This window comes from Hylobates moloch, unplaced genomic scaffold (genome assembly GCF_009828535.3).
Source record: "Hylobates moloch isolate HMO894 unplaced genomic scaffold, HMol_V3 SCAFFOLD_633, whole genome shotgun sequence".
Classification (NCBI taxonomy): domain Eukaryota; kingdom Metazoa; phylum Chordata; class Mammalia; order Primates; family Hylobatidae; genus Hylobates; species Hylobates moloch.
Window position 1 is genome coordinate 8,098 of NW_026652908.1, and position 12,325 is coordinate 20,422.

A 12,325-nucleotide genomic window follows, 5' to 3' on the forward strand; every position below is an offset into this window, starting at 1 on the left:
TTTAGTGTGTCTCTAAAGATTGGTAGAGGCTTTTTTTTTGCAAATAGGTGAAAAGGGCAAGAGTGACTATATTACACAAGAATTTGTTTGTGGGTCAGTCTGGTTTCAAAGAGAAAAACCATGTTTAGAATCAGAACTTAGCTTAGAAAGTTAATTTCTACTGTCCCAGGAAATGATGAGGAACTGAGACCCGCAGGGTTAAGATCACATAGCCAACTAGAAGTTGATCCTTAAGGCTGAATTTGGAGACTCAGGCAACAGTAGAAGAACATATTTTACTGTTTTTCATTATTTGGTCACCACATATCATGTAATTTGGTTACTTTGAGAGGAAGTATGGTATGATGCTTCCGGGGTTGAAAAGTCCTGGGTTTGATCTGTCTCCTGCAGTCTTGGGCATGTAATTTATCATCTCCTAAATGGAGATAATAATGGTTTCTGCATTGCAGATTAGTTGTGAGGATTAAATCAGATAATGTGTCTAAAGCACTCAGCAAACACATGGAACTTTCCAACAAATATTACTGTTACTCCACCAGCACCACTGCCTATTACCACCATATTTGTATTATGAGGACACTAAATTTAAGTTCGAAGCAAAGGACAGAAACAATGCAGTCTACTTTGTGTGTGTGTGTGTGTGGAGATGGAGTCTCACGCTATTGCCCAGGCAGGAGTGCAGTGGCTGATCTTGACTCACTACAACCTCCACCTCCTGGGTTCCAGCGATTCTCTTGCCTCAGTCTCCCAGTAGCTGAGATTACAGGCGCACACCTCTACACCGAGCTAATTTTGTATTTTTAGTAGAGACAGGGTTTCACCGTGTTAGCCAGGCTGGTCTCAAACTCCCAACCTCAGGTGATCCACCCACCCCAGCCTCCCAAAGTGTTGGGATTACAGGTGTGAGCCACCGCACCAGGCTACTATGCAATCTACTCTTGCTAGACACTCCCTTGAAGCCACCCAGACTCAGGAACCCCAAACAAAGGGGAAAGAAAGTCAGACTATTGCTAGCTTAGCCATTTCTCTGTCTCTGGTCTGGGCTCTTCTGAGAATAAAACTTTTTACATGAGTGGCCTATTTCCTTTTGTTACATACACTGGCTGTTCTCTCCCAATTACCTGTTTTCCTGTCCACAGCGGATAGGGCTTCAGGATGGAAGGAGAAAGGAGCTTCACGCGCCCCACTTTGTCCGTGAGTCCTCGGTACACCAGCTCCATATACTGCTCCCGGGTGAAAAAGCAACCCCGAGTAGTCATGCTTGCCCCTGAAACCATGTGATCCTGGATCAGTCCCGCCAATGGTTGGCCATCCTATACGTGAAAACAGACAACACAAGAAGAATGAAAATAAATCTTAAGTCAAACTCTAATCCCTAATCACTTGCCCGGAAGCCACTTTCTAGCAAGAGCCCTTCTTATATCCCTGTCTTGTCTTGCCCACGTCCTCACTATGTTCTTGCTTGGGAGGCAACTGCTTCCCAAAGCACATGACCAGGGTTTAGCACTGGCTTCTACGTTTGCCATTTGCCCACTATCCTATATCAAAACTGCTTCAAACTCATCCAGTTCCCCAAGCCTTCTCTGTTTAATCCCATCTGGTTCTAGTTACTCCAGCATATTTTTGGCATTTATGCCTAAATTTGGTCTGGCTGCTGTCAGCTGTGTTGTTTTTATACTTTGGTTTTATGCTTTAGTGTTTTTCACACGTTTCTGGCCTGGCTCTTCTGTAAATCAGTCATGCACTCAACAAATATTGATCAGGAGCCTCCTGAATGCCTAGGCACTGGGTAGGCTTTTCCCTGCTCCAGAGGACCAAACAGACATGGTCCTTTATGATGAAGGAGAACTAGACAGTAAACAAATGATCGGATAAATACAAAATCACAAAGTGTTTTAAATGCCAAAGAGGAAAATAACAGGGTGGGTCATAATATAGACTTGAGGTGGGGGGGATGGTCAGAAATACCCTCTCCAAAGGGCAGTTTCACAGCTGAGGCCTGAGGGCTGAGCTGGCCAGTGTTGGGAGGAAGGGGTTCCGGCACAGGTTCCTCAAGAGAGCTGCGAGTGGGCCTGATGTGCATGACTGCAGAAGGCAAATAGCCATTATTAGTTACCTCTTCACAATACAGCACAGGGTTCATGGTGGGCCCTTAATAAAGGCTGTTATCTACCAGATGCCAAAAAGAAAGGCTTTTATGAAAAGCCTGAGATTTGGTGAGTGCATTAATTTCATTTGACACTTTTACAGCCATTCTGATCCCCAGTCTCCTGAACCTTATCTGTCGGGTCTGTGTTCACAGCAACATAACGCACGCTAAAGTAAAAATAGCTATGCTCACTGACGTTCTTTAAGATATAGCTTTTGTAAACTTTTCAGTGTTTATAGGAATTTGAGAAAAACCTGTGCCTTGGATATAAAGATTGTTAATAATTTGATTATTTGTTAAATACTAGCCAACAGTATGGTCATGTTTTATAACTAAGGCTAAGGGAACTCACAAATGCAGCCTGGGAGAAGCACCAGAAATTTAACCACATGTACTAACTCAAAGGCTAAAAAAAGCTCCTTGTCAAATGGTCTAAACACTACAGTGATGGGCTCTATGTAAACTCAAAGATAACGATTATAGATGGGCTGGAAAGGTGGCACAGACCGAAGGCAAGATGAGATGGAGCACACAGCCCCTCTTATGAAGGCTTTGACTTAATAACGTACGTAAAAAAATTACACTCTACCTCTTGTTGCCTAGATGGTCTTATTTTGCTTGGGGGAAAAAGCCAAGCCAGTATTATGCATTTGACTCATCTCACAGTCTTTGGGGGGCAGATACTGATTTTTCCTTTTGTTTTCTTTTTTGAGACGGAGTCTTGCTCTGTCCCCCAGGCTGGAGTGCAGTGGCGCTATCTCGGCTCACTGCAAGCTCTGCCTCCCGGGTTCACGCCATTCTCCTGCCTCAGCCTCCTGAGTAGCTGGGACTACAGGCGCCCACCAACACGCCCGGCTAATTTTTTCTATTTTTAGTAGAGACGGGGTTTCACCGTGTTAGCCAGGATGGTCTCGATCTCCTGACCTCGTGATCCGCCCGCCTCGGCCTCCCAAAGTGCTGGGATTACAGGCTTGAGCCACCGCGCCCGGCTTTCCTTTTGTTTTCTTCCTTAAAGAACATAATTACAGGTTCTGTGATCTATTCAGTGCCTTTTCCTCTCTCTGCCCAGATTTTTCCATGACTAGACAATTATTTTGATGGCTAAATCGCTTTCAATGCAATCATCACAAATTCTATGGCAGAATGCTGATTAAAGCAATTACTAAAGGTCTACTTATAAATTTCCTAACTCCTGCTTAGGATCAGAAAGAACATCTCTGAATCAAAACCCCAGAAAATTGTCAGCTTTACTATTCACCTTAATAGCACAGCAAAATGGCATTACAATTAATGTCTCTGGTCAGGATGCTTTGGAAATAGGGTATCCTGTAACTTGAGTTTTCTAGCTGACTAAGTAGAAGTCAGGAAACATATCTCAAGCCTTGATTAAAAACTTTCCACAAAGCATGGGCCCTCAATAAACAAACAGAAGGAAAAAAAATTAGTCCAAAAGGTAACACATAAATGAAAAGTTTAACTGTTTTCATGGAAAAGAAATAGAGTTCCATTCAACTCCTATTTTAAGTAAAAAGACGCCACAAAACTCTACTAAGTACATAAAACCAATGACAAAATTTACTTTAATTTAGTATTGTGGTTATTTAAGGAAGATAATCTGGTAATAGAGAAGAAATTGAATTATAAAGAAATATGGAAACTAAGGGAAATAAAGATACACTAAGAAAAATGACCCCGCCGGGCGCGGTGGCTCACGCTTGTAATCCCAGCACTTTGGGAGGCCGAGGCGGGCGGATCACGAGGTCAGGAGATCGAGACCACGGTGAAACCCCGTCTCTACTAAAAATACAAAAAATTAGCCGGGCGTGGTGGCGGGCGCCTGTAGTCCCAGCTACTCGGAGAGGCTGAGGCAGGAGAATGGCGTGAACCCGGGAGGCGGAGCTTGCAGTGAGCCGAGATTGCGCCACTGCACTCCAGCCTGGGTGACAGAGCGAGACTCCGTCTCAAAAAAAAAAAAAAAAAAAAAAAAAAAAGAAAAATGACCCCAAAATACTGGTTTTCCTAGTTTAACCAAATCAGCTCTTGTCCTTTTAGGACTCTGCCAATAAAGACATGTTGCATTTTTATAACCATTAGCAAACATAAGGATTCCACTTCTTGGCATTTACACCAAGGACTAAATAAAATTTATCAAGAATCAAAAGCTCTTTATCTCTGACAAAAGAAAGTGAATGAAAGTACAGAGAATCTTCAAGCCATCTCCCATAAGCTTTTTTCAATAAATTATTGACATTAAGCTTATTTACCTGTGTTCTCCTGCCTCCCTTAAGTGTACACCCAACCTAAAACTCATAGGCATATGAGCATGTGATGAGGTCCACTTGGATTTATATAAGTCAGCCCACTGCAGGACACAATGTAAGCATCAAGTCTCCTACGGCTTTGCACCTTATTCAATCAAAATCAAGCACAGCACATTCAAGGTCATTGGTCTGAGGACTTCAAGCACCTCAACTCCCCACATAGCTAATGCCTCAGGTCACTCTGCCAGCAAAAAACCATCTGCTGCTCCCCAGTTGTGTCCCCTCTGGTGAAATATGACTTGGCTGCTATAGAGTCAGAGACCCACACAGTTCTGGGAGCCACTTCGGGTCACCTGCCTTCCCTTAGTACCAGCCTTGCCTGTCGAGTGGGGCTAAGAACACGCTAAGAACATGCACAGCCAAGTGCATAGGTGGGGGGGGGCGGGGTGGGGGGTGGGGTGTCATCCAAAGCTGCTGGGTTCGAGTCTTGGCCTCATTGCTGGCTGACATATTACTCACTTGGTGTTTCCTTGTCTGAAAATCACACCAACCTCATAAGGAAGGGAATGCCTGCAAACTGCTTACAGCAGTGCCTAAGGCCCGTAGCTCACTTAATAAACGGCAGCTTTTACTGCCACCACCACAGAGCCACATTATTATTTAAATGAAAACATAAAAAGCCACTTTTCAAATTAGCAAATATATTTTTTTTAATTTCCAAGTAATCTGGGTAGGCCCTTCACCACTTCTTCCTACATTTAGTCCCTTTGCTAATCCACAGCCAACAAAGGTGGGCAGAGAAGGGAAAGGCCAACTCAAACAACCAGGACCCCTGTGAAGCCACAGTGGTGCATCTGGTGGGAAAAGGGTCCGGGATGCCGGGCTCCTGGCCACCTGCCTGATTCCCTAGTGGCAGATGGCTGATGGGAATAGAGAAGCTCCAAGGAGCAGAGGATGCTGACTGACGCTAGGCATCTCTGAGCAGCCCCTGGCACTCCCTGTGTACAGAGCTCTCCAACCCTGCGGCCAGCACAAACCCTAGGAAGATCCAGGAGCTCCTTGTCCTTCCTCCTGCTTCTCAGCTGAGTGTCCTCGGACAAGTTACACGAATCCTTCAAGTGTAAAATGTGGACATGAATAGCACCTACCTCCAAGGACTGTGGGGAGGGTGAGATGAGGAGCCTCTAAAGTGTTCTCTGCACAGTGTATGACACTGAAAAAGTACTTGGGAAATGGGAGCCTTGGTTTGACGTTACGATTATTCTTCATACTCCACCACAATCCAAATGAATGATGTATAACTGTGAATCACTGTGGCACAAATGGCTTATAATTTAGGAGGACTCAGACCTTCGGGTGGGTGGTGAGGGTGAAGGAGGCACTGGAACACACTCTGTCTTCTTCCCTGCAGCCTGCCTCTTTCCCCGCTCTGTCCCTCTCATGAGCACATGCTAACTCAGGCCCCTGCCACTCTTGGCCACGAGTCAGCTGCTCAGGAGACGGGGGAGGAAGTTCTATCCTTTCCTCGTGTCCCTCCGGATAGTTGTGACTACGTGGGGTTGCCCTTGAGAAGTGAACTTGGAGAAAGAAGGAAAGGATTCAAAGAGGAAAGCAGATGCCTTCACGGGCTGCTGGGGGATCTCTTCTGGGCTCTTGGGGTTAGGCTGCTTCTTAAAACTCATGTTTGTCAGAACAAAGGATCAAAGTCATCAGTGGACCATGAGAACCATTACAGTGTTGGGATGCTAATGCTGGCTGGGGGTACTAAGTTGCAGAATCCACACTTCAGTGCTGAACACAAGACCTATTACACAGTTATTAAGGTTGGCTTTCTGGGATGGCTATCACAATTTCTGTCCTGATTTACATTTTACAACGCAGCAAGACAGAAACATCTCCCAGCCTCTAAGCAACTAGATGGGCTAAAAACCCCACCTGGGAGAAACCAGGACCCTCCATTCCAGGTGCCCCTGTCCTGGAGCTGCCCAATGACCCCAGGGGCTGGCGGGACCCAACTTAAAAGTGCTAAGTCATGCTGACGATGACCACGGAACGGCCTCAAGGCCAGACCTACCTTGGGAACAAGGTACTGCTGATCGGTGCAGGCCAGGACGTAGGCCTCGGCCCGGCCCAGCTCACTCTGGGGGAAATGGGCATTCATCTCGTCTCCATCAAAGTCGGCATTATAGGCCTTGCAGTTGGCATAGTGGAGCCGCAGCACTTTCTCTTCAGGCAGGATGCGGGCACGGTGGGCCTGGATGGAGGGTCTGTGCAGGGTGGGCTGTCGGTTCAGTAGCAGAATGTCCCCATTCTTCACATGCCGGCACACCTGGGAACAGAGTGGACAGGTGGGTGATCAGTGCAAACGTCAGTATCACCACGGCTCTTTCCAAGTGCTCACCTCAACTTGACCAAGGTGTGGCTTCTGTCTCACGTTCTAGTCAACTAAATGCAAGGGGAATTTTTCATCTAGAGCAAAACCCTGGAAATCTCTGAGAAATACGTCCTAGGCCCTTCTGGTCCTGGCCCTTTACAACCCTGATCCTGGCTCTAGGCTCAGAAGTATAAGGAACAAGTAAGACCACAGGTCTTTGTCTTCTTCAGAAACGCATAGGCCTCCCGGGTTCCTGGATTCCTCTGAAAACTAATCCAAAGAAAGAAATGGATACAACTCCTGAAGACATAACCATAACGAAATGAAGACATAACCATAAAACCACTGGGTTTGAAAGGCATTGGCAGACTCTCGAATCCCCCCCACCAAATGATCACATGTGAGTACATTATTCTAAACAGAAATTCTACATTTCACAAAAATTTTGCCCAGCTTCATATAGCAGAGCCAGAAGAGGGTTCTTAGTTAGTTCAATGCCCTCAGAGAACACTTTATTGCACTTCAAAAATTAAGAGCTGTAAATTGTCATAGTCTTTTGGGAACAGAGTTTGAAAATAGCTATTACAACACTTAAAACACATTTCCTGTTGGCTCTTCAAGAAAAAAAAAAGCACCCACACAAGGTTAGATGAGTATGTATGTTTGTGTAGCAGCATTTAGAGGCAAAAACTAGAAATAACCTGACTGCCCCATAGAAGGGGCAATAGTATATCCACACTATGGAATATTATGCAGTGATGAACAAGGATAAGGTAAATGTATAGAAGGCCTGAAGTGATGGCAATAATGTATTACAGCAAAGAAAAAAAAACCCAGGTGGCATGTGACATGATGAAAAAAAAAATTTAAAAACCAACCCAGCTTCTGCATGTCCGTGTGTGTGTGTGTGTGTGTGTGTGTGTGTGTGTGTGTCTATGGGAAAGGGGTGGTTGGATCCTCACTAGGCTGTATATTTTTCTGAGACAGCGTCTCTCTCTGTTGCCAGGCTGGAGTATAGTGGTACAATCATGGCTCACTGCAGCTTCAACCTCCTAGCCTCAAACGATCTTCCCACCTTGGCCTCCCAAAGTGCTGGAATTACAGGCATGAGTCACCACACTCATCTACTTTCCTACATCTTAGCATTGTTCTTCCTATAATGAACATGTGATGCTTCTGTAAATTTTAAAAAAGATCTTCACTTATTTTTAAAGAAAGAAATATTGAACAAGTGCTATGCGCACTGTGAGAGGGAAAACAGAAAATACAGACAATTTTAAAGATAAGAATTTAAAAATCACAAGTAATTGTACCCCTCTAAGATGACCACTGCTCATACTTTTCCCCCCTTATAAATATCTGGCTGGTCATGTCCTTCTGACAGACATCTCTCTCACAAAGCTGACTCTCCCGTACCACCTATTAAGACCCTTACCATCCTTATCTTTAATTATATTAACTACTGGGCCTCCTAAACACTGAACGTCAAGTGACACCTTAAAAGACAAATGCATGAAGGTAACTGCCACCCCATGCATTCTGAAGGGCTCCTCTAGTACAAAGGAATTATGAAGACTTGGTGAAATCTCTGCCACCCCAAATCTCCTCTAAATCACAAAAGATAGCAGGTAGGAGAAAACAACAAATTATTGGAAGTCTAGTTTCTTCTTATGTTGCCCACATTTATGAAACTGCGTTAGAAAGTTCATTAAAGAGAGAGGCTAGAAGTAATTAAGAGATACTCCCCAAAACTCTCTCCCTGATTCCTGTTCAGTGAGGTTAAAAGTTCTCTCTCTCTAGCTCAGAGAAGCAGGGAGCAAAACCCTCAAGTGCTACAAAGCAATCCTAAAAGTACCTAGCATGGAGTCTGTCTTTTTGCTCCCAAAGGAATTCAAACCTTCCCCTCCCCATTGCCAAGTCCCATGTTTCCAAGGAGACCTAAACTCTGAGGGTTCCCATGAGCATCTGCCCAGGGCGCTGGCCGCTGTCTGACTGCGTCATATAAGCTGAGGTCTTCTTTCTTTAGCCTCTCAAGGGAGAAACTGCCTACACCTGTGGCCCAAGCCCAAAAAGCCAGGCTGGGCCTAGGATTTGAGTCTTGAAAATTTGAGACATCCTCCAGCGTAAGCAAACTCGCCACAGCTGGGAAGGTACACAGGCCAGTCTGGTAGGCACTGGCCAATCCAAACAGAAGCCCTGGAGCATAGGGTATTCCCCTTGCCAACCCAAACCCGAGGCCCTTCCTTTCTCTTGTCTCTAAATAAATACTGCAGTGAAAATTAGTGTGCCCCAGTGCCCCAGGGTCAGAATTTTCAGAGGCAGGCTTGGAGCCAAAGGCCTGCTTCTGGCAGGAGGCTGAGCAGGGGAATGAGCCTTGGCTCTCTGGGCCATTCCCTCTTTTATTTACAAGGCCCAGGGGATGGGGCAGAGCTTTCATACTTCATAAGGGAAATGGGTCCTTTTGGCCTTTCCTCTCCTCACCTAGCCTGTGGTTCCTCCTCGGACGAGACCTCAGTGTTTCCTTCCCAATCAACCTCACACAGCCCCTTCAGCCTTGCCCTGACCCATATGCAACACATTAACCAAAGTCAAAATTACAGGCCAGGAGCAGTGGCTCATGCCTGTAATCCCAGAACTTCGGGAGGCTGAGGAGGGCAGATCTCTTGAGCCTAGGAGTTGGAAACCAGCCTTGGCAACATGGTGAAACCCCATGTCTACAGAAAATACACAAACTAGCCACACTTGTGGTCCCAGCTACTCAGGAGGCTGAGTCAGAGGATCACCTGAGCCCAGGAGGTGGAGGCTGAAGTAAGCTGTGATTGTAGCACTGCACTTTAGCCTGGGAGACAGAGTGAGACCTTGTCTAAAAAATAAAAAAAAAAAAAAAGAAAAAAAATCACAGGTTTTGAGGATAGCAGACTACAGTCCTCAGGCTGGCCACCTGGTTCTATAAATAAAGTTTTATTGGAACACAGCCATGCCTATTTGTTTGTGTACTACCTGTGGCTGCTTTGGTATTAGGCGGCACAGCTGAGCAGCTACAGCAGAGCCTGCATGGCCCAGGACCACAGAAATATTTACTATCTGACCCCAGAGGAATGAGGGCTCGCTAAGGCCTGAGAGAGCAGCAAGAGTTCGCTGCCTTCAGTCCCCTCTTTAGCCCTGAGGCTGGCCCCAGCACCTGGCTCACAGTTGCTTCCTGATGACCCCAAACTCTCCCTGCCCACTTGCCCTGCACATTCCCCTCAAACTTGTTTCTTCTTGGGCATTATGTGCTTAAAGTCACTGTCCGTCACTGCTGTTCCCTATGGTGTCTACCACACTCCTCCGCAACAGCAATACATTTATATGCTCACTTCCTAGTGGTTCCCCCACCATGCTGTCAACTCCAGGGTGGCGAGGATCCGTCCGCAGGGACGGCAAAGTGCTAGCATGCAGGGGGTGTCAGTACTGCCTCATCCCTCACCCCTTCTCCTAGTCTCTCTCTCTCTCCTTTCCTACTGTGAGTCTGTTTCACATGTTTGACCTGAGTTAAATGTAAGTGAAGTGAAACACACTTTGCTTCTTTTTGCATTGCTCACACAGTGCCTAGCAAAACACCAGGCACTTAGGAAAGGCAGATCGATTCTATGAACCTAAATACAAACCTTACTTTGTGCACTAGAGAAGAACAAAAGAGGTGACTTGATCTCTATGTTTGCATGTGCCCTGTCACCAAAGGAGAATACAGTAATACAGGCGGTGTATTACTGCTGTCCCTCAGGACGGCGGTGAGAACGAGAGGAAGCAAGACGGCCTGTGATGAGCAGTGATGGGCACCACCGCAAGGCCAGGAGCATTTCCTTTTCCTCTCGGTTCCTCCAAACTTCCTTCAAGGCTGATGCAACTTTGCAGAGCTGAACTCAGTGTTAAAGAAGGGCAGGTCAGCCATGGGTATGGGTGGGCAGAGGGCAAGGAGAGGCCTGCCTGCTGTGCAGGTGGGTGAGGAAAATCCAGGAAGTCACATGTTGACTCCGGTAGTCACGTGTGGGTTACATCCAAGTTGAATCCATTTCCCTCCAACAACTGCTGCCACTGTTGCCTAGTTAGGGGTCATCTGCTACTCCCCTCCCAGCAGGAATGGCTATTATGTGACACAGCCACAGAGCTGTCACCTGCTGATTTCATGCACTCAGCAACATTGTTAATCGATCATGTGCTCCTTCCAGTGGAACTCGATAGAGCCTCAGGATTCCCTACCACAGCACTATGGGCTGGCATTAGCAATTGCCCAAAATGGAAACATTAGTTATAACCTGTCATTTGTTGGTTATCACTGGCACAGAGCACTCCCTTCCTAAGAGTGGCTCTCAAACATCAGCATGCAGAAGAACCCTCTGGAAAGCATGGTAGAGAAAGATTCCGAACTCTATTCTCAGAGATTCAAATTCAGTAGAGGTCGGGGGATGAGCATTGCTCACAAGCTCCAGAGATGCTGCTGATGCTGGTCTGGGGACTGCCCTTTGAGTAGTCCTGTTTAAGGGCAGCCATTCTTCTGGCCGGGGACTACGGGTGAATCTAAAAAGCCACCCACGTGTCGGGGAGCTTCCTCTTAGGGATAGGCTCCTGTGTCAGTGCTCACTGGAGCCATGCCTGATGGCCACCAATCACCAGGATCCAAACAGGAGCTGGATGGGTCCCTGACCAAAGCTGCCCTTACTCACAATTTTTGTCCCCTGGGGCTTAGGTGCCCCCGTGGCTGGGGTCAGGAGCTGCTTGGCCACGGCCTCTCGCTGGGTCATGTCCACAGCGCTCAGGGCTGTGCGGCTGCCATCCTCATTGATGACCATGGAGGCTCCTGGGTGCACATTGGGGCCGTTGATGACTGCTTGCCTAAGTTCCTGAACATTCCACGGGGTAACTGGCTGCGGGTAGGTCAGTTTTGTGGCAAACACCTGGAAATGAGGAATGGAGGTAGAAATTCAGGGCAGAGAGAAAAAAAGGTCTCATGGACCCCAAATCTGTCTCAATAGGCTGTCTTTTCCACCCAAGATGTGGAGGAGCTGTCTGACTTGGCCAAGAAGGTCTTCCAGTGAGCAAAGTAACATCCTGCCTGTCTTCTGCTACTCCCTTAATGCTATAGAGACTAGGCCTCCTTTTCTATCCATTAGTCTGAGGAGAATAATTTAAGCGCAGCAGTTAATATAATTTTTTTTTTTTTTTTTTTTTTTGAGATGCAGTTTCGCTCTTGTTGCCCAGGCTGGAGTGCAATGGCGCAATCTCGGCTCACCACAATGTCCGCCTCCTGGGTTCAAGCAATTCTCCTGCCTCAGCCTCCCGCGTAGCTGGGATTACAGGCACGCACTACCACACCTGGCTAATTCTGTATTTTTAGTAGAGACGGGGTTTCTCCATGCTGGTCAGGCTGGTAGAGAACTCCCAACCTCAGCTGATCTGCCCGCCTCGGCTGCCCAAAGTGCTGGGATTACGGGCGTGAGCCACCGCGCCTGGCCAGTATTTTTAACCCACTCTAAAACTTCATTTTCTTATCTGCCAATAAAT

General features: G+C 46.6%; 1 protein-coding gene across 1 annotated transcript; it reads right to left on the reverse strand.

The window, feature by feature from the left end:
• Positions 1–694: 694 nt before the first annotated feature.
• Positions 695–11,744, reverse strand: LOC116464413 (DNA-directed RNA polymerase I subunit RPA1-like). Its single transcript, XM_032147673.2, has 3 exons — positions 11,488–11,744; positions 6,485–6,739; positions 695–1,313 (listed from the first exon to the last, which is right to left on the reverse strand). Exons 1-3 carry the CDS (start codon positions 11,611–11,613, stop codon positions 1,065–1,067), a joined length of 630 nt encoding a protein of 209 aa, XP_032003564.1. The 5' UTR covers positions 11,614–11,744; the 3' UTR covers positions 695–1,064.
• Positions 11,745–12,325: the final 581 nt, after the last annotated feature.

Excerpts from the sequence above, each read along its gene's own strand:
- LOC116464413 (XM_032147673.2), bottom strand. The coding sequence starts at position 11,613 with ATGGTCATCAATGAGGATGGCAGCCGCACAGCCCTGAGCGCTGTGGAC. Across the intron at positions 6,740-11,487 it reads AGCCCCAGGGGACAAAAATT|GTGTGCCGGCATGTGAAGAA; the intron begins GTGAGTAAGGGC and ends CTCTGTTCCCAG. Across the intron at positions 1,314-6,484 it reads AGCAGTACCTTGTTCCCAAG|GATGGCCAACCATTGGCGGG; the intron begins GTAGGTCTGGCC and ends TTTCACGTATAG.